Source organism: Arvicola amphibius, chromosome 1, assembly GCF_903992535.2.
Source record: "Arvicola amphibius chromosome 1, mArvAmp1.2, whole genome shotgun sequence".
Taxonomy (NCBI): Eukaryota; Metazoa; Chordata; class Mammalia; order Rodentia; family Cricetidae; genus Arvicola; species Arvicola amphibius.
Window position 1 is genome coordinate 173061880 of NC_052047.1, and position 22551 is coordinate 173084430.

At 39.9% G+C, this 22551-nt stretch overlaps 1 protein-coding gene across 2 annotated transcripts in view; it reads right to left on the reverse strand.

The window, feature by feature from the left end:
- Positions 1–22551, reverse strand: part of Asah2 (N-acylsphingosine amidohydrolase 2) — a 65712-nt gene that overhangs the window by 13657 nt on the left and 29504 nt on the right. The window contains exons 7-17 of one of the 2 annotated variants that reach the window (XM_038310933.1): positions 21204–21324; positions 18898–19023; positions 15498–15584; positions 13095–13196; positions 12904–12985; positions 10767–10882; positions 9170–9264; positions 5886–5925; positions 4824–4919; positions 3762–3857; positions 972–1118 (exon numbers count right to left, since the gene is read on the reverse strand). In XM_038310933.1, coding sequence (XP_038166861.1) covers positions 972–1118; positions 3762–3857; positions 4824–4919; positions 5886–5925; positions 9170–9264; positions 10767–10882; positions 12904–12985; positions 13095–13196; positions 15498–15584; positions 18898–19023; positions 21204–21324 — 1108 coding nt within the window. Of the gene's footprint in view, positions 1–971; positions 1119–3761; positions 3858–4823; positions 4920–5885; positions 5926–9169; positions 9265–10766; positions 10883–12903; positions 12986–13094; positions 13200–15497; positions 15585–18897; positions 19024–21203; positions 21325–22551 lie in introns of both variants that reach the window. The other variant, XM_038310923.1, reaches the window with a different exon arrangement.

Consider the following 22551-nt stretch of genomic DNA (forward strand, 5'->3'; position numbering starts at 1 on the left):
AGTATATAAAGCAGGCCCACCGGTCAGCCATACAGACCAGGCAGTGGTAACACACACCTTTAATCCCAGTAGCCATACTAGTTGCCATAGAAACTGGGCAGTGCAAACCTTTAATTCCAGTGGTGCACTCCTTTAATCCCAGAACTAGAAAGGATTATAAAACAGGAAGAAACAACTCTCAGACTTAATCTCATTCTGAGATTCCGGGAAGCAGGATTGCCATTTTGGACTGGCTGGCTGTTTTGTTTTTCTGACCTTTAGGTTGAACCCAGTTCCTACCTCTGAGTTTTTATTAATTGTGCTTCATGAATTAGTAAATTTATTTAATTTACTGATTATATAATAAGTGTGGAATTTCCTAAGGAATTCATTACAAAAAATAACCTTTCAGAATTAATACATTTTTCAGCGAGAATGAAAAACACATAATCAACATAAAACGTAGTGGTGTGGATCCTACCTCATTTCTGTGTGCTTCTTCATCCCTTGATCTAGAAAAAACAACTTGGCCTAACTACTGTGCAAAGTTCTTTGACCATCTATTTAATAAAAAGAATAATTTGCATTTTAGAAAACCAATTTTATATAGTTAACCACCAGGGGGAAAAGCAGTGTTTCCCATTCCCCTCACTTTTGCAGAACCTCTGTAGAGATGGAAATAGATATCAACATCATCACTGCTGAAGCTAGCCTGTGGTACCGTCAACATCATGACTGCTGAAGCTAGCCTGTGGTACCATCAACATCATCACTGCTGAAGCTAGCCCATGGTACTGTCAACATCATCACTGCTGAAGCTAGCCTGTGGTACCGTCAACATCATCACTGCTGAAGCTAGCCTGTGGTGCCATCAACATCATCACTGCTGAAATGATACCTCTAGAAGAAGGTGATGATGTTAAGCAACACCTTTCCTTTCACCTCCAGAAACAAATTCCTAAAGCATTTATAGAATTCCCCATGAATCTTACCACTCTGTATTCAGGTTTTGCTGCCTGCAGGACTTCCCCAAACTGTCTGCCTATTGGTGTTCTATCCGGAATATTAGGGATAAGTGTAGCTATCAGGTTCTCGAAGAATGGAGGCTCAGGACCGCTGCTCATGTTGGCTACTGTGTCCTGAAACAGAGAGCATTTGTTAAAGAAATTCCCTACCCCCACTCATATCCCAAGAAATGTCCTTATTAAAGGAGATTCACATATATCTACACACAGGCACTCCAAAAAGCTAACATTTAACAAAATGTGAGGCACCCTTGCTAAAATGAGAGCCTAATTATTTGTAATTTAAATTTTTCTTAGAAGAAAGTTTTTGTTGAAGGAGGTTGCTTTGCTGGTATAATCCAGAGATAACAAAGCAAACACAGAAGCACAATATTATGGTGAGATTCTGAGCAGCCATTGTTTTTACTGTGTGGCTCAGGGTAGGGACCTACCACACATTATAACTTCATGAAATGATACTACAATTACCCTTAAATTTTCCAGTATTGAGTCTCATGAATGTGTTTATTTATGTTCTGGTGTATATGTGCATGTAGTCAGAGGTCAACACCAAGTGTCATTCCTATTTAGGTACCAACTATCTTAGTTATTGTGACAAGCATCTCTCATTGATTTAGTTAAATAACTTGTAATCAAGCCTGGGAGATGCTCCTGCCTCTATCTGCCCAGCACTGGGATTACAGGCACCTAGTACAGTGTCCAGCATCTCCATTCAGATGCTGAAGATCAAACTTGAATCATCACGCTTGGAAGTATGAGCTATTCCTCTGCTTCTAAGATGTTGCTTTGGTTGGTTGGTTGGTTGGTTGGTTGGTTGGTTGGTTGGTTGGTTGCGTGCTTGGTTGGTTGGTTGGTTGGTTGGTTGGTTGGTTGGTTGGTTACTTGCTTGCTTGCTTGCTGGCTTGCTGGCTTGCTTGCTTGGGTTATTTTTAAGTGGGTCTTAGCAATGCAACTTGGACTTACCTGGAAATTGTTGCATATCCCAAGCTGTCCTGAACTCATGATTCTACTACCCTAGTAGCCCAAGTGCAAGGGTTACAGACAACTACTAACATGCTTGGCTCAAACTGTGAGTAATCTTTTACTCAAAGTTACTACCAAGTTTCTCTCCTGGTCCCAAATCTGGGCTAAATAATATAATAAATATATCTTTATTTTAAAATTAAGATTACCCTGACTGGTATAATGTTTTCCACAAGATTTACCAACTTAAATGGGGGCATCAAAAACAATAATCTCATTCTTTCAATATCCTTTGATGTTTTTTAACCCTTACATTGGACTGTTAATTTTTATAGGAATACATGGAGTGGGGGAATGTACTATCACTCTTACTCTGCAAGGAAGAAGATGGGATTGAATATACTCAGTTGGTTCTCAAGATCATATAGTCAGGGCCGGGCGGTGGTGGCACACGCCTTTAATCCCAGCACTCGGGAGGCAGAGGCAGGCGGATCTCTGAGTTCGAGGCCAGCCTGGTCTACAAGAGCTAGCTCCAGGACAGGCTCTAGAAACTACAGGGAAACCCTGTCTCGAAAAACCAAAAAAAAAAAAAGATCATATAGTCAGTTTTAAACTAAGTGAACATAATATAGACCAAGAACCAAGTGTCCAAATGACTAAGTCTAAAACTCAGAGGGGCACTGAGGTTTAAAAAATTGAGTAAGCAAAGTATATTCAAGTCCTAAGATTGTATTAAAATTTCAAATACAATAAGCAGTTCGAGTCAGAGGTGTATGAAATTGTCGTAGTTTGTCTACAGCATGTAGGTCTCCTCTGTTTCAATCCAGTACATCCACACTCTTTCTTTAAAGGGTTTATAGTAGTTACTATGCTGCAATTTCACAGCTTTTACTGTTATAAGGCTATCATGAGGCAAGTAATATACTTACAATTATAAAGTTTACATGTATTACATACAGATATGTTTATTATTTTAAGCTCTTTGTTCTACTTGTCAACTAATTGTCTGTACCACAACTGCAGTTATATAAATAACTGTATCCTAACGGGACTTTTTTATAATAAGAATCTTTAAATCAGTTGTACACATTTCAGAAACACACACATGTGAATGCCAAGGCAATATTAGAGTTCAACAAACCTAAGCCTCCATTCATCATAACAATTTATAGTATTGTGAACCATCAAGAAATTTAAAATGCTACTTGTTTAAAGTGTAAGAGTCCTCTGAATGGAAGATACATCTCAATTCCAGAGATGTTATAACGAAGAAAATGAGCATCTCAAACATTCTGTATCTGTGTGGTCTACTCAACTATCTGAATGGGAGTAGAGAATCTGGAAAGTCAACGCTGGCTATATTTATAGCACAGATGGCCACTTACCACCTTCAAGAAATTTTAATCATCTAAAATATGGAGAAAAATAATATCTCCTTATTTCAAAAGATAGCTTCATGTTTATGATATATAAATGCATATTATCTTATAAATATACATTTTATATATAAATATACATATGAAATATATATGAAAAAGACTGCCATTACTAAATGGTAGTTATTGAACTTGAGTATTGCTATCAGTAAACTTTGAATTATTTCTTAATGATACCAAGTAGTCTAGATATCTTCCCTATAGAAAACTGTATATAATTTTAAATTTGTCAAATAACATGTATATAAGGTTTCTTTCTTGATTCTGTGCCTCCTTCTCCTGAAGATAATCATAGACATACAAACACACATGCATACACACACACAGACACACACACACACACACATGATTTGATTACCGTAGCAATTGCTTTAGCAAGGTCACTGAAGAGCTGGATGTATGCAGACAGAGTGTGTGGCCCATAAATTGTAGATGCTGCTTCATACCGCTGAGCCTACAGAAAAAACAAGAAGGGGTGTAGACATTTTGTATACACCAATCTGTTTATAGAAGTATAGCATTTTCGGCAAAGAGATGTCCGAACCACTCACATAATCCAATACCAGCAAATATTCAGTGTTTTTTGTGAAAACAGACTGTGAGCCTTTTCCACTAACCAGTCTAAGTGAATGACAATGCCTAGTCATTGAAAAGGCAACAGGATATTTTTCTTATGTCATTTAGGCCACGATTTGTTTTACTCTAGAAGATGTTACAGACTCCCACCTCTTGTGCCCATGGCTATTTTAAGTTTTTACAATATTAGTGATCTCCCCCAGGCTGAAAGAATATAAGGGTAGAAAGGATTCTATTTAGTAACTCCTAGATAAGTTGACTGCTAATGGTCCCCTCTGTGGAAGGACTTCTACCTCACCACAGAGCTAAGAAATAGAGCCAAATGCATCTCAGCATCTCATTATGAGCTCCTGCCTTTGGTGACTCTACAGGAACCTCAAGGCCATCAGTATGCAGGGTCTTCATCATTACAGAAACAGCAGCTTTTCCTGCAGTATTCTGCATGACACCCTTCCAGTATCTCTACTGTGATCACTTGGCCGTCACATTAGACCCCTCTTTGTACCTCGTCCTACATTCTGTAAGTCTACAGATTGTTTCGTAATTGGCCTTACCAAAGCTTAAGACAGCAAGTGCATTCTGGGTAGTCATTTGCATGTCACAACACAGGTTTCTTACCAGTGTCCCCAACAAAGCAAGTTTCAGGAGAAGGTGGAAGTCAATGAGACTATTATGCTGACATGTACTTGGAAGTGATGAGTGCCAAACCAATATAATCTTTGGCTTATTATCATCAAATCTCAACCTAAAACCAAGTCACCTCTCAGAATCATGGCTGAAAAAGTCCAGAAAGAATGTGCATTGAAAAAGAAAAAGAAAAAGCCATGAGAACTTTTTACTTTACCTGGTATTCTTCATATGTAGTGATGTAATGTGTGTAAACATTGCATAGACCCGAAACAACAACGGTCATATCCTTCATCCCATACAATTCAAACTCCTAGGAGGAAAAAGTGGAAGACTTATACCTCTTACGGCTGTTGTTATCTGAGCTCCACATAAGGTGCACATTGCTATGAGTTATTAACAGAAGACATATCTCTTTTTTATTGATTTTATTTGGCTATACATTTTTCTTTGCTCCCCTCCCCTTCAACAGTCTCCCATGGTCTCCATGCTCCCAATTTACTCAGGAGATAATGTCCTTTTCTACTTCCCATGTAGATTAGATTCATGTATGTCTCTCTTAGGGTCATCATTGTTGTCTAGGTTCTCTGGGTTTGTGAATTATAGGCTGGTTTTCTTTGCTTTATGTCTAAAAGCCACTTATGAGTGAGTACATATGATATTTGAGGAAACATACCTCTTAAGGAAAATCTTCCCAATGACCAAGACCACCGAGGAAGAGAGAGATGTCAAAGAGTACTTTGTAAATTAGACCTAATCTCCATTAGAGTTGGACGAATCAATGGTGCTATGAAAATCTTAATAATCATATCAGTGGGTGTAGACTCCTATTATTAAAGAGTAATTGCCCCAAAACTATATTGAGTTTATACTATATAATTCAGACATGTTTTAGACCCAACTAACAAGACAAGACATTTATTAGGTTGTCATTTTGCAACTATTCTTAGTATCCTGACTCTCAAGAAAATATAGGGAAGAAACAAAATTCTCCTAGTGTGAGGGTTTTATTTAAACCATTCATGAGGTTCTAAGCAACCTCTAGACATAATTTACTACTTATGTCATGCAAGTATTAACAATTTTAGTTATCAAAATGGAAATGCCAATAAAATATTTCAACTTGGTTATAATTACCTTACTGACATTGCATGTTTATCTCTATCCATGACCTTCAAGAATTGCAAACTTTAGCCATTTTAGGAAAGAATAATTCAATACGGAATTTCTTCCTTTTCAAATACAAATGTGCAAGCATTGTAGTTCATATTTAACTTACTTTTTTAACTGCCTCTCGAAATCTTCGTCCTGACATGGTTCTGTGGCAAGAAAGCAGAGTTATGTAAACATCCTCCCACTTGGAATGTGTGGGAACTGTAGTGTGAAGCGGCGGGGCTGCGTCCCCCATGCCCGCTGGGGATCGGAAAGAAGGTTCTCTGAGACCATGCTCTGAGGCAGGAGTGGCTTTGGCTCTGCTCCGCCATGCTGAATTGTGCTGACCTCAGGCAGGAACTATCGTAATTACCATGATAACAGCGCAGTTAAGGTTTAGACTTGGCTATAAACAGGCAGTACCGTATTATTTTAAGAAGTGGTTAACCTTTTAAGAAATGCTCCTGGATAGTAAAAAATTACAGATTCACAATAGAAAAGATTCAGACATAGAAGGCCTTTAAATGGCTCACGTAGGCTTAAAAGAGAGAAAAAGAAAATATAGAGAATAAAGTTAATGCCTTAAAAAAAAAAAGGTTAAAGTCTTTAAAGAGACAGAGTACAGATAGTTATAGATTAAAAGAAGTAAAGTGATAGAGTAAAAATAAGCCACGTAAAAATGGAAAATTCACAGAGAGTCTGGATTATGTATTTTGTTGTGTTTTCTTTGATTTTTTTGACTGTAAAGGAGCTAAGTACAGAGAGACATTTCATTATATGGGCTGCCAGTCTAGACCAGAATGGACATCTTAACGGTATGACTTCAGGATTTGGATCTAAGAACATGATGCTTTGGAAAAGAGTTTCTTCTTTTGTTTTCACAGAGGACGAGACTCTGTGGATTGCTTCTATCCCAATATGGTATGATAGACCACGCCCTCCTGAAAGGTTGCTATGAACATCTTCAAAAAATTACTTCACTCAACTGCCAACTGAGAGGAACCTAGCACACAGGTTACACCATAAAAGACCTAAATAACAGCGCCCCCATTCAGCAGGAAGCAGTTTGGAGAGAAAAAACTGCGCCCATTTTCCCAAATATTGTTTATAAATGTTCTTTTACATTTAAAGAGGGAGTCGCGTGGTGAGTCTCCATGCTGAGCCTCTCCGAGATGGACGCAGGTTAAGATCTCTCCTGGTAAGCCACAACTCGTGGTGCTACCCAGATTACTAAATATGGGTTAAAGGAAGATGTGAGAATTAACTAATAAGAGGCTGAAACTATGGGCCAGGCAGTGTTTAAAAGAATACAGTTTCCGTGTAATTATTTCGGATAAAGTTAGCCGGTTGCTGGGAACTGGGCGGCGGGACGCAGCCCCGCCGCTTCACACTACAGGGAACTATTCAGAAAGGCTTTTAGTAAAAGCCAAGAAACTTAGCCTAGCTCACCCACAGCTGTAAAATATGTAGGAAGTCGATGGTGGGGGGAAAAAGGCTTAGCTTTTTCCCTTGACTGGCCTATCTTCAAAGAAAATCCTGAACACAACTGCCCCAAAGACGGAAATGAACTCAATGAACAACACTGAGAGAGGAAGATCATCAAGGGTTGGGGTGTAGCTTTCCTGACAGGAACAAAGCCCACAGCTCCTCCCCTGGTGCCATAAAGAAAAATGGCAACATCATTTCCTATTCATGGTTTCGACACAATGGGTTAGTTGCATTCTACAAGTGAGAGTTTGGGCAGAGAGAAAGTTTGATAGTTGGCCCTACCTACAAGTAGGTACTTTTTCATTTTTATATTTATTCCTCCAATATCATCTCGAATATCTACTGCTTACCAGGACCACTTTTACGTGCTGATGATTTAATGGAAGGGAAATTACATTCCAAAAATGGAAGGTGACCACTAAATGAATGAGGAAGTGAGCTGAAGATAAGCAGAGAATAATAAAGCAGAATGAGGATGGAAGAGGTGGTGGGAGGAGTGGAGGTAGTAATGGTGCTGATGCTGGTACTGGCGCCAAAGGCAGAGTGACAGCGATGGGCTCTTGCTGGTTTGGATGATTTTAGGTAGTGTGAATAGAATTAGCATCTCTATTCAAGATTGGAGCAGAGGAGTTAAAAAAAATTAAAAGACTTGGCCATGAGACTAACCAGAGAGGATGTGTTTCATGCAGAAAGAACCAGAAATTTAAAGTCCCTGAGCTCAGAACATGCTTAGTGAATCTAACAAGTGTATTTGTAGTTCTAGCTACACCAAAAACCTTGACAATGGCGCAGGAGGACTGAAGCAGGGCGAGCAAGAGGCAAAGTCAAGGTACCAAGACGGGGGCTTCATGAGACACAGACTGCGTGGGAACCTGAAGGAAATCAGAATGATCTGAGGATTACCTGGAATAGATGGGAAAGGACTGGAATGTTTTGAACAGAGGAGTAGCATACTAGAGTCCTGGTTTAAAGCAATGGTTCCCCACCTGTGGGTCATGACACGCTTGGCAAACCTTGAGCTCCAAAAAATTTACATTATGATGCAAAACGTTAGCAAAAATTAGAGTTATGAAGTAAACATGAAATATGAAAGAAAATAATGGTACAGTCACCACAGCATGAGAAACTGTGTTAAAGGGTCACAGCATCAGGAAGGTTGAGAACGACTTTTTAAAAGAAATGCAGGAGACTGCTGCATTGAGAAAGGACTACAGAGGAATAATAAAGGAACTCAAATTGGAGGTTACTGAAAAAATCTGAGCAAAACATAATGATGATGGGGAATAAAAGAATGTGCTGGGTAGAATGTAAGAACTTGCCGTATTCCTGAAAGAGGTAAAAAGAAAACTCAAGGACTATTTCAATAAACTTCCCCTTATGAAAATAAGAAAGATTGTAAAATACACAGGCTTAGAACATTCTTCAGTCTTTCCAATATCTAAACTGATGTGTTCAAATCTTTTCCTATTGTTTCAAGTCCGTGTACCAACACAATTTATTGCACCCTTCTACCTTTGGGATGCCAAGTTTGTGGATTTTTCACGCTTTCCCCATCTTTTTCATGGGTGAGAAGTCAGCATAGACAGATTTATTCTTCAGAGGCCCCGCGAAAAGAGGAAAAATTTTGTCACTGCTGTCAAACATAGTACAAGAGATCAGCAGAGAACTACCTTCCCCTATAAATTAGGCCCAGGGACAAGGAGATGCCTCAATAGGTAAAGGTGCTGGCCACCAAGCTTGATGACCCAAGTTCTGTCTCCAGAACCCATATGGTGACTTATGTGATCTGTCCTCTGACCTCCACAGGTATGCCAAGACCTATATGTCCCACTCACAAATACACAACAGAAAAGCGATTTTAAAAAGAATTAATCCCGAGAGAAATCCATTTGTTTAGTATGAAACACTTTATAAAGAACTTACGTAAATTCCCCAGGGATAGCAGCTATGGCCAACGACCCAAGAGTCACAATCTGAACATCAACAATATCTGGGTGCCAAGGATGAGGTTTCGTCAGCTGAGACCCAATACAAGAAAATGACATTAGGTATAAATTAACCTTTCCATTGTCAACAGTCATACAAGTGTCTTAAACAGTTTCACATGTTTGAAGCTAGTTTTTTTTTTCTCACCACATCCATAGGATTCATTTCTAGCTATGATGTAACATTAAACATATCATGTGCATGTTTATGTCCTGGCTGTAGTGTGTGAATCTCAAATGCAAGCTCCCTTGGTAAGTTCCAGGTGCTAAAGCATTTGAAGGAGCTTTGGTGGGCTCCTCAGTCTGTACAGGATAAATGACAGTCTCCTCAATGTATATAGAAAACCATCTGTAATAGTTTATTGCAATCATTTCTATTTTTACCCTGGCATTGTTTTAAGTTGAAAACTCCCAAGCCTGGCTTTATCTTCCAAGGTTCCTTCAAGAGAATCTATACTTTTCCATACTCTGACTAATGGAAACTGTCTCTCCATTCCTTCCTTCCCTCTTTCTCCTACCCTAACAATTTTAATAGGATACTGGAAGGGTCTACTTTATAAATACTTAACACTCCAACAATCATGCTTCTATGAATAGTGGGATGAATTTTTAACACTGCAAATGTAAAAAAATACATTCTGAAGTAGTGTTAAAAGAAAAATACTTTAGCTGGACAATGGTAGTGTATGACTTTAATCCTAGCACTTGGGAGACAAGAGGTAGGTGGATCTCTGAGTTTTAAGCCAGCCTGTACTGAGTTCTGGAATAAGTTCCAGGACAGCTAGGGCTACATAAACAAATCCTGTCTTGAAAAGCAACCAAAAATTTACTTTAAATACTGATGTTGTCAAATAAGCAGAAGGAATTGAGTTGGATCTGCAGCATTCACATAAAGAGAGGCATGGTGGTGTGGCATGTACTTAGAACCCTAGCATTGGGAGGTGGAGACAGGGGGATCCCTGGGGCTTGCTGGTCAACCAGTCTAGCCTAATTGATGAGCCCCAGTTCCCAGTGAGAGTCCATGTCTCAATATATAAGGTTAGTAGTACAGAGTAAAAGCATCTGAGATTACCACTGTCTCCACATACATCTACACACACACACACACACACACACACACACACACACACGTGAAAGTACACATATACATTCAAAGAAAATAAATGTATATGTAAATAAAATGTTAATACTAAACATTTATGTGGGGTCTGGCTAACCAAGAAGACTCTGCAGGTAAAGTGTTAGCCACATAACTCTGAGTTTGATCTTCAGGACCCATGTGCAAAAAGAGATCTGCACAAAAGTGTCCTCTGCCCTTTGCAAACATTCCCCCACATATATTACATATTCATGAGATGATAATAATAAATATGTAATCATAATTATAAATTATTTAAGAATATCTAAATAAGCTCTTTCATGTCAGTAGACATTGACCATTTATTATCTGACCATTATTATAATAACCACTTATTATAGCTCAGACACCACAAAGCATAATATTCTGACTCCATTATAACAAGCAAATGCCTCACCTCTCCAGTGTGAAGTAGGATTGGCTTGGGTTTATGGCATTCTATGATTTCTTCAGATGGTTTTCCCAAGAGCTGGTCCCGAATTGTGTCCCAAAATAGATCCCCTTCTGTTGTTCCTATTAGGATTGATATGATTAATAAGATCCCTGTGCCAGCTCTCTGTGGGTGCCATGATTTAGATAGTATTACACACAATCATTTTAGACATATCAAATATTTTGTTAAGGTCACCTCTCAATGGCTTCAACAATTTGAGCAATAAAAGGAGAAGTGTTTTCTGCATGTCAAAAAATAATGGCCCTTAATTAGATTGTCACTTTTATAAAAGATAATAGAATACATTTTGTGTGACAATCTCAATGTTTGGTTTATATTAACCTAACTCATTTATGTCATAAACAAAGACAGTTTTATAATCCACATATTTGTGAACTGCATCATCTTTTTCTCATTTTAAAAATTAACAATGATGACTTCAACATGTAATACCAGCTGTCTGGCATGTAGACTAAAATAGTAAAACTTTTGGAATTACAGGGTAAGCCTTAATGACGATGCATGGTTCTTGGGTGTAATGGCAAGCCACTAGTCACAAAAAGGAAACTGATCTAAACATTTTTGTCTCAAAGAAAATAATCATAAAATTGTGAGGACAGCCTATCAAATTAGGGAAATTTTTTCAAATAATTTATCTGATGAGGGATTTGTATACAAAAATATATTTTAGAAAACCTAATAACTCAATAGTTACAACCAAAACCCCAAACTTAAGGAAAAGTATATAAACAAACACTTCTCAAAAAATATAGATGATGGCCAATAATCACACAAAAAGACCTATGACATTATCAAGGAGATGCAAATCTAAAACACAATAAGAGACATCATTCCACACACATGCTGACTAGAATCATCATGCTAGATAACAAGTATTGACGGCGATGTGGAAAAGCTGAATGGCTATATTGAGGGCCCAGACACAAAACAACATAGCTATTCTAGAGCTGATATGATAGGGCTTCAGATGTTAAGACACAGTTAGTATTTGACCAACAAGCTCTCCTCTAGATACACACCCAAGAAGAAAATTGCAAACACAGACCCACCCAAGCCCTTGGACATATGTACTAAGGACCTCATAATTCATAATGTATTTTTTAAAAGTGGAGCAACCCCAAGATCCATCAACTAAGAAATTGGCAAGTAACATCTGGTATACTGATACCATGAACTAATTCAGCCATAAAAAAAAAGAACGGTGTGCTTCCACATCTATATTTCCATGTACCTTAAAAGCACAACGCTACATAAAAGATGCAACAAAAAATCCAGATATTGTGTGTTTCCATTCATATGAAATATCTAAAGTAGAAAAATGTAAAGATGGGAGGCTTATTGGTTGCTTATAGAGTGGCAGAGATGTGGCAGCTAACTTATTCAGATTTCCTGCTGGAGTGATGGAAATTCCAAAGTTGACTATGGGAAGAGTGTATGCCTGCCATATATTAAAATCCATCAGATATACTTTAAATGGCTGACTTATATGGCTTGTCAATTATTTCTCAGTAGATAACTGTTATTGTTGAGTTATAGGAGGTTTTCTAAAGTATATTTTCTGTACAATTCCCTTAAACTATTTGAAAACATTTTCTCTCATTCTCATGGTTGTTGGTGGTGTTTTTTTTCACTTTCTTCATTATAGTCTTGGCACACTGCCATCACAAGGAAATCATGACTGCCTAAAGCACTGGATAAGCTGGGGTCAGGGAGATGGTTCAGTGAGTGAAGTCCTTGCTTCCAAAGGGTGAAGATCTGAGTTCAAATACACATACGCGCGCACACACACACACACACACACACACACACACACACACACTAAATGCATTACCAAGGTTCATCAATATACTAAATGCCAAGAGAATTTGTTTCTGCTTCTATTTGCATTAACAAAGCTAAGGGGTAAAAGACACCTATCCCTGGGGAATCGAGACATCACAGCCAAACTTGGCCAGACCGAAGCCTCCTGAGTCAGACACGGGAGTCGTAAACACACTGACCACAGTTAAGCTTCATTAGGAAACAGAAGCCTGATGCCTCCGAACCTGGAAGCACGCATTCCATCCATCCTCCCTCTCACCCTGTGTAATATTGAGGCCCGAAACTCCGTCAATTGTGCCTGCCGCAAAACTGTAGCCCAGGGCAGGTTTACATGTCTTCGCCTGAAACGAGGTTCGGAAAACAAAAACAAAGACACAGAAGGTCAGCAGTAGGTAACGATGGGCTGTGCTCTGCCCATGTAAGACGGTCAGGGCCCTCTGTCATACTCACTACATGTGTGGCATTGATCTGCACGCTCACATCGGTCATGTTCACCCATTGGTGAGCTGCAAACACTGGTCCAGTCACCTCCTGGGACGCAGAATCGTGCAGCTCCTAGAAAACCCATATAAACTCACTGTCATGAGGGGGAAAAACTGGAGCGAAACGAACACTAACACAGGCACCTAGCACTTTCTGCACAGACACCTTCCTCTTATTCAATGCTTGAGAGCATCCTCAGCCCCTTTCCCACACCCCCCCCCATAGTTCTCTCATCGTTTCCAGGACTTCCCAGAACCTGAAACCTCCAGGAATGTGGACCTGCATCTATTCATCTCAAATAAGAACTTAACATGAAGCAGATCATGACGTAAACGCTCCAATCTCACACTCACTGGAATGCCAGGCTGCCAGCAGGCAGACTTGGCATAAAACGTCCTCTTAGGACCCCTGAGCTCTCCAAAGACAGGAGCCAGGAAGTGGCTCAAAGACACTGTGTCCCTCAAATATCAGCTAGTCTTTGGCATTCTTGTATTTTTTTTATAGAATCAAGTGGTATTTTTCCAAAAGTACAAGAAATGTAAGTTTAATAAGCATTTGTGCTTATTCGACTGTGTCATACAATAAAGGAAAATCCTAATTCAGCACAAGGACGCTGGCCTGACACCTAGGCCACTTCCATAGCAGCCACCTGTGTGTGGCCTTTTAAGATAAGTGACTGGAGTCCCAGCTGCAGCCCGCCTCCCCTGATGAGCAGGGAGGTTGTGCCTCCCTGAAAAGAGAGCCCAGAATCTCTCTGCTCTGAGTCTTTCTGCTCTCAGGCCAAGGACAGAAACAAAATTTCTGACACCAAAGTGTGTCACAGGCATATCCTAAGAAGAATCTGTTCATTTAGCATAATCCACTGATAAGTCCACAGTAAATAAAAAGAAAGCGCAGTAATTAGTTTGCCTGTGGTTATAGATTTTATGTTTGATGTTTTTGAAAGGCACTTTTGTTCTTCTTAATTGCTTCTGAAACATTTTAGAACTCAGAAGAAATTATCTATTTAAACACAAGTAAGGAGTGTAGATGTGTAGACACACACACACACAAGCATATGGGTAAGCCATGAAAATAAGGGCATTTAACACTATCATAGACACAGCAGTTAGAAGCCATTTCCCTTCAGATTCTACTCTGTAGAAGCAGATACAAAAATGGGGACAGAATAGAAGACAAAATTTAGCACATCACTGGGGATATGGCTCTGTCCATAATGTGTCTGTCACACAAGCATGGAGGTCTCAGTTCCATTCCCAGTTCCTGCGCAAAACTGGGTAGAGGAGGCACACTTCTAGAACCCCAGTAGGGTAGAGAGGCACACTCTTAGAACCCCAGTAGAGTAGAGAGGCACTACTCTAGAACACCAGTACGGTAGAGAAGCATACCTCTAGAGCCCCAGTAGGGTAGAGAGGCATACTTCTAGAGCCCCAGTAGGGTAGAGAGGCCCACTTCTAGAACCCCAGTAAGTAGAGAGGCACACTCTTAGAAACCCAGTAGGGTAGAGAGGTACACTTCTAGAACCCCAGCAGGGTAGAGAGGCAAGCTTCTAGAATCCCAGTAAGGTGAAGAAACAAGCTTCTAGAACCCAAGTACTATGGAGATAGTGGCAGGATTCCTATGGATTGTTGGCCAGTCAGTCTAGCCAATTAGTAAGTTCCAAGTTCAATGAGACATCTGAGACATCTCCTCTCAAATAACAAGATAGAGAGCAATTCAGCAAGACTCCCAACCCCAACCTTGGGTCTCCACATACATGTATACACACGTACGCATGTACATGCACCCCACACACAAAAGCACATACCTATACATACATCCATCACACACATGAAAAAAAATTAGGAAGGTGGAATCATTCATAGCAATCCCATTGAAAGCCAGATTCTCCCTTCAACACAAGGGAGAGAAGAGATGTGACCTTTGCCCTTTCAGAGAAGTATACAAATAAATGGGAATTCGTGGTGCCAGAGATGCTCAGCTCAGCTTTGTCACTGAAGGCCAAGTTCAGAAGTGGTCAGGTGCCTTTAGCCAGGCAATGACTGGAGAGGTTTCTGAGAATCCTCAAGAGACCACATTAACCGAGCACTTTACAATCTATCTGCCTCCTCAGTCGGAACTGTGCGCTCAGGCTTTCTAACATCTTAAAATAGAATATTTTCCTGCCTGCTTGGTTTTAAATGCACTAGGAAGTCTGACCAGATGAGACAGAGTCCTGTGTGGCTCCCAAGGGCAACCTCCCAAACCCAAGTCTTTCGGACTTCCTGGCCAGGCTGAGCTCTTGCAATTACGGACTTCCTAATAAATGATGTCTGTGGGTTTTAAAGAGCAACACGAAACAAAGATGCAAAGCACTGGGCTCGTGCCTACCTTGGCTCTCTGGTAGATGGCCCGTCCTATAATCTGTGCGCTGTCAAACATATCTTGCCCAGGTCCACTGGCCATGCACATGCTAGGCTGCAGCAAAATGAGACAATATGATCCATAGTGCAATGACACATGGCTTTAAGAACTGGAAAATTACAACTGAATCCAACCAACTATGTGTGCTAAGTCAATTCTAGCTTTTCTCTTAAGACATTTTCTCCATTTACGGGCTAGGGCAAACAGTATCATGCATGCATTTGTAGCAGGGAGTGCTTTTAGAATGCATCTATTCCAGGCACTTCCTTCTAAAATTAGAAAACAGAGCTTTGGCTTGGTTGAGAAATTTGCTGGACATTACACAAGGAGCTAACTCTGAACTGGGACTGGAAGGTAGGTGTTACCCTCTGTGGCTGCCTTCTTACTTGCTCATGTTTGTCTGGGACTCTCGCTCTGACTGTCTTACAGGGAAACTCATTCGGATTACATTAGAACAGTTAGCAATCCTGGAAGGAAAAGGAACAACTCCAGCTTTATGTCCAGTTTCCAAGAGCAGAAAAGCCAAGGTTGACCAAATACTTAAATACAATGAATGTCACAAAAGCATACGGAAAGAAACTACAGGTGAATAAATGCTACCGTGTGAGAAATAAAAATGACTTAAAAATCATAAGAAAACAGTCTTAGTAAATTTGACACCTTAAACATTTTAAAGATCTATATAGGAGGGACAACGTAATAAGGCTGAGAATCAATAGACTAAGGAATTTTCATACTATTGTGACAAATATTTTAAGAATTAATGTATTAGGGACCTTAAGATTCTTCATAGAGAAAAACATACTGCTTTTACCTATGCGAAAGAGATGAACTCATTACACTCATTTCTTACACGTCTTTGCTTGCTCTAACACTATCCATGACAGCTCCTATCAGCGGACAACTAGCATGCGTACACGGTAGAAGGCTTCTCAGCAATGAAAGGGGGTGGAATCCCTTCACTTGCAGCAATATTCATGAAACTGGAAGTCTTCTGTTCAGTGAAATAACCCAGGCACACAAAATCAAACACCACGTACTCTCATTCACTTGTAAAAGCTAGAAAGTTGATCGCAGGCAAGAATGGGATGGAAAAGGAGTCAATAGAGACCGGGAAAGGCGGAGAGGAAAGGGGCGGAGAAAGTCAGATAAGGGCATCAAAACAATGCTGGACAGAATTTGTTCTGGGTTTCTCTAGCAGAGTACGGCAACAACTGTTGGCAATAATGCATGCTATATTCAAAATAACGAGAAAGGTGCAAAATGCCCAACATGTAAAAACGATTAATGTCTGAAGAGGTGGGTATGCATATTATCCTAACATCATTAGGCAGATTAACAAATCACTGTGATATAAACTTGTCCAAGTACTGCATCTAAACTTGAAGAATAAAAGGAAAAGAATGTCCTAAGTAATGTCCTTTGATTAGTCATGCCTCTTATTTGCAATCAAAAGCATCATAATGCATGTACCATGAATTACAGACAGAAGATGTAATTTATATTCTATCTCTCTATCTATCTCTCATGTGTGTGTAAATGGCCATTCAACATTAGAACATGTTCAACTTCATGAATAATGAAATGGAGACTTAACCTACAGCTAGTTCTTTGAATATTGTACCATCGAGAAATCTAAGAGTGATATACTTGGCTTAAATGAAGGTCGGGACAATAGTCACTTACACACAGGTGGGTGGAAAATCCACCGAGAGGGGAGACAGGTAGGCATGGGTATCATGCATTAGCTGTGTTCTCTCTTCAACAGAAAATTTTAAAGTATGTCCTGAGTTGGGACACCTATACCTGCGCAGATGAGTTTGAGGTCAGTGATCAGGCATGCTTACAAGAAGAAAGAGAAGAGAGAGGAAAAGAAAAACAGAAAAGTAAAGACTGAACTAACTAAATTATGGCACTTAAAAGTGAGTATACAAAAAGTACTTTAGTTGTGGCTTAGAGCATGTTTGCTGGAAATAAAAAAACACATCCCAGAAGAGTGTGGAAGTGCAAACCCACATAAATGCCGTTGTGCCAGTATACGTGGTGCAGAAAGCAAATGCTGCCTACAGGATTTCTTGGAATGAGGGAAGTCAAAAAAACATAACTGGAAAGTAACAGATTTTAGAAGGAATGAGAGTCTTCTCGTGGTTTTTCTTATTATTAAAGGAAAGTTCATTGTAGGAAAACAAGAAAACACATCGACAGGAAAATGCCATAAGAGCATCAAAAGAAGAATCACCAACGATTAAAGATGTGTCACCTTTTCTTTTACTTTAACATTCATCTTGAAAAATTGCTATTATGGTGAATATGCAATATTGAATTCAAATCTGTTACCCCACAAGCTTTCCCCCACACTCTCCAGTTTCCCAATATTTGATAAATTACTGCATAATATTATGCTGCAGGTGAGTATGATTTATTTAACTATTTCATCTATGAATTATGGAGTTTAATAAATAATCTTAAATGTATGACAAATTAATTGTGTGAAAAATGTGCAAATGAAGAAAAGGGGAAACTTTGTAGCTAAAAACAATAACATGCACACAGTGTAACTGTTAGCCCATGTTGCTCCTTGAGTACGGTTGAAGGGCAGAAACACAGTGTAACCAAACTGGCAACATGAAGTGGTGGTGCTTGCTGTCCTAGTTACTTTCTATTGCCCTGCTAAAACACCATGACCAAGGCAAGGTAGAAAAGAGTTTGACTGGGTTCACAGTCACTTTGGGGGAGTTAAGGCACAAAGATAGGTGGGTGGAACAGTGGCTGAGAGCTCACATCTTAATGCACAAGAAGGAGCAAAGGAGAATAAGGAAATGGCATGTGCCTTTTGAAACCTTAAAGCCCACCTTTAGCGACAAACCTCCAAAGCCACACCCACTAATCCTTCCCACACAGATCTACCAATTGGGAACCGAATATTCAAACATATGAGCCTATGGATACAATTCACATTGAACCACTACACTGAAGGACTTTTAATTTTTACTACTTTGTGAATCGGTGTTATTTGATGTTTTATAGAAAGACCATTTTTTTAATTTTAAAGAGAAAAAAAAGAAAATCTATTTTTAAAAAACACTACAGAAGTATCATAGCAGGAAGTTTGGGTACAAGCTTGAAATCTCAGATTTACAAGGCAAAATGTTTTAAGCTGTCCAGGTTCGGGTCAGTACACATTACCCTCTAAGTTTGACATCACAGTGGAAAACTCAGACAACCCATTTAAAATTTAGAGGAGTTGGTAAATGCTTCAGAGCACAGCAGAGACTGGAGACCAATGGGCCAGCGTGTATTTGGAAACAACACATTTGCATGTCATTGATGAATATTCAAACATGAAGTACATGCCCTTACTACCTACCCCGCCGACGGGACAGGTGCTTTTCTCGTTGTCACAAGACTCTCCTGTGTTGGTGCAATGTGGACCAAGGATGTTGGGGGACACGTCTCCGAGATTTGATGAAGCAAAGCCTGCTACGAATGGTCCCTGCCAAAATGAATGCACATTATCTCTTATTTTGTTTCTTTAGTAATGACTTCCATTAAAAACACAAACACTCAATCTACTCAAAACTTCTGTATGAACACACGTGTGTGGAAAAATGCAGAGGTCAAACCCAGGTATCTTTCCTCAGAAGCTCTTCCTCATTCCGTTGTTTGTTTTGGAGGCACAGCCTCTCAGGAACTGTCCATCTGCTGATTAGGCAATGCTGGCTGGCCAGTGAACTCCAGGATCTGCCCATCATTGCCTCTTCTACACTAAGATTATAAGCATGCCCAAATTTTGGCTTGAATGCTAGGTACTGAACTATCTCTCCAGCCCTCAAACATAATCATGTACAGACAATAAAAGGATAAACAATATTCTGAGAATTTTTTATTCTATTTTCCGAACAAAATTTCTTTTATTGGATTTATTTTTATTTTATTTTCTAATTTTTATTTTCTGAAAGGGCTCATGTTTTGATCCTATTACTGAAAATAATCCGATTATTGACAAAGTTTTTGAAGCAGCCTTTCAAAGGCATGCCTCCCTCTAATACACAATTTGACAAGAAACGCAGACTACACCAAGTGACAAGATGTGGACTCATCTATCTAGTGTTTAGGACTTTACCTGAAACCCAGAAGTCTATATGCTCTTGACAATCACCACCTAGAACTGGCACCCTGTGAGCTCCTCCTTTCTTCAACCAGATTAGAGACAGACAGGGCATCAGTCTGGACCCACCTCATCCACCATTTCCAATCAACATCTTCAGTTTTCTTAGAGAAAGACATAAATCTATGGCCTTTTTAAGTATAAAAAAGAACCCCTTCCCCCAGATTGCATGGTAGTACACACTTGGAATCCTGACAGCTCAGAGGCTAAAGACAGAAGATCATAAATTCAAGGTTAGCCTAGACTACATAGCAAGGCCTTTTCAAAAACAGAAAAAAAAAGTGGGGGGAAGGGATGAATGGGAGGAAGAAAGAAAGGGATGGGAAAAGGTATGGGAGCAGGAAGAAAAAAAATGGGAAAATAAGGCAAAATCAATGCTAACTAAAAAGGAGAAAGAGTTTTGTCTAAAAAGAAGCTAAAAGATCAGTTTTTAAAATGAGGTTGCTATCTATATAATAGAACCGTCATCGTCCACTATGGCCTTCGATTCTTATCTTTATTCATCTACATCTGGTGCATGCATCCAACGGCCAAGCAGAGCATTGTCTCTCCACCATTGTCTGCCTGTAGACACTAGTTACCCGTAGCTTCAGAGGTTCCTGCCTTAAGTCAATTGGCTTGCTGGTTTCGTATCTCATTATTGGATGAGTTTCAGGGTCACAGGTGTCTAGGGTTTCTGCTGGCTTAGATTTATTTTTAATGTGTTGGTATTTTGCCGGCATGTCTGTTCATGTACCATGTGCATGCCGGTGCCTGTGGAGACCAGACGCTGATGCTGAATTGCCTGAGACTGGAGCTACACACAGCTGTGAGCTGCAATGTCGGTGCTGGGGACGGAGTCGGGTTCCTCTGGGAAATCAACAATGCTCTTAACTGATGAGGCACCTCCCCAGGTCCTTGGGTTTTGTTGGATAAATAAGGTCCTTGGAAGGAATGTTTTCTCTAGTAAAACCCAGACTCAATAAAAACCGTTCATGGTTTTATACTATCAAGAAGGTGCACGAGACTCTCCTAGCACCAAGGATGAAAGTTAGTGTCAGCAAAGTGAATTGTATTACTAGCTTGTCCACAGACTATTACAGGCTACAAACATACAAATCTGATTCTTTCTTATATAATTGGTTGTAAATTTATGAAGCCATCAAATAAGAGAGATCTACTACCAAGAACAAATGGTTCCTTGATTATTTGAAGCATTTCTTTCCACAATGGGAGAAAATAGATAGACAGACAAGTAGACATCTCTTTGTGTGTTGGGCGGGGGGACAGGTAAAGCACTTCCCATACAGGCCAGAAGAGAGGTCAAATCTCCTGAAACTGGAGTCGTAGGTGGTTGTGAGGCTCCTGATATGGGTGCTAGGAATCAAGTCCCGTCCTCTGTAAGAGTAGCAAATACTCTTAACAATGAGTCATTTCACAAGGCCAGTGAATTCTTTCTCTCCACGAGAGCACTTTCTTCTTGACATTTGAATCAAGCTGAAGATTTCAGGCATGTTGATTCTCACCTGTCCAGGTAGATAGCCTCTGTTCTTCTCTTGCTCGAACAGGTAGGCTGCATAGCCCATATTGTCGCTGTTCACAAGGTGGTTGCTATTGTTCATGCTGACGGGGTGGATGGCAAACCAGCTAAAAAGACCAGAGAGTTCCAAGTTAATCAAGAGAGCCCAAGGAGTAGGACAAAAGGTGATGTCTTCTCTCAAAGGTTTAAGTCTTTTCCAGCAAGTAAAAGCACTTTATGAGACTGACCCGCTACCTATTGCCCCAGGGAAGCGCATTAAAGTGTCTTAAATTCTAAGTAGCCTACATTCAGATTCTTTCACTGTTGGTCAGATAAAATTGCCAATAATATGCCCAAGAGTTCTGATCATTCACATTAGAAAACTACAGGACTTCATTTTCATGAATATTATATCACCATTATCTTCATAAAAGCTTTAACAACTTCCAAGGGTGGTCAGTTACTAGAGAATAGTTCAAATAATTGGATAGACATAGACTTTGTCCTTCAGGACAGACACAAAGATGATAACTATCCCCATTAACCCAATCCAATTCAGTAGACTCTTAGTGACAGTTAGCAGCATGCCACGCCTGGAATAAATGGAGGTTTCTCTTAGAATCTCACAGAAGACAGAGATGTGAACAAAACACCCTTAATATGACATGACAAATGATATAAAAAAGCCTCTCAGACACAGATGACTAGCAATTAATTTGAAGGGCAGCACAGAGCTAGAAACGGCAGAGGAAGTGCATGAAGGCCTAAGAGAAGATGTTATGCATAATTCAGCATGTCCTTATGCATAGTAGTACCTTGTTTAAATATAGATCCATGCACTTTACAAGCTAATTACACATCTGTTACTTTATTTCACAATGCTGGCCCGCCGTTCACCTCCATCTGCACTGGTGACACAGAGAAGCAAAATGATGGCCTGTATGTCACAGAAGACTGGTGTCCTCTGACTGCTTGTCTGGAAGCCATCACAAATCAGACCTTCGCACAGGGGAAAGAAGCTGGTGCTGTGATTTGGTTGTGGAATTTCTCCCACCGAGTCTTGTGTCCAAAAACTTCGTCCCTAACTGATGGTACTGTTCCGAGAGAGAACTGAACTCTTTGGCTATGGAGCCTAGCTCACCGACGCAGGATTGTAGGCACCTGGTTTGAAGTCGTTAACTTGTGCTTTGCCGTGAAATGAAGCCACAGCTGGCCCCTGTTACCCACTCTGTGGCAATTTCCCTGACAAACTATGAGCAAACCCCATCATTCCCAAAGTTCTTTTCGGGCATGTTGTCACCGTGGTAGGGAAAGCTACTTATGGGAAATGCCTGTGGAATGCGGGAGCAGAAAAG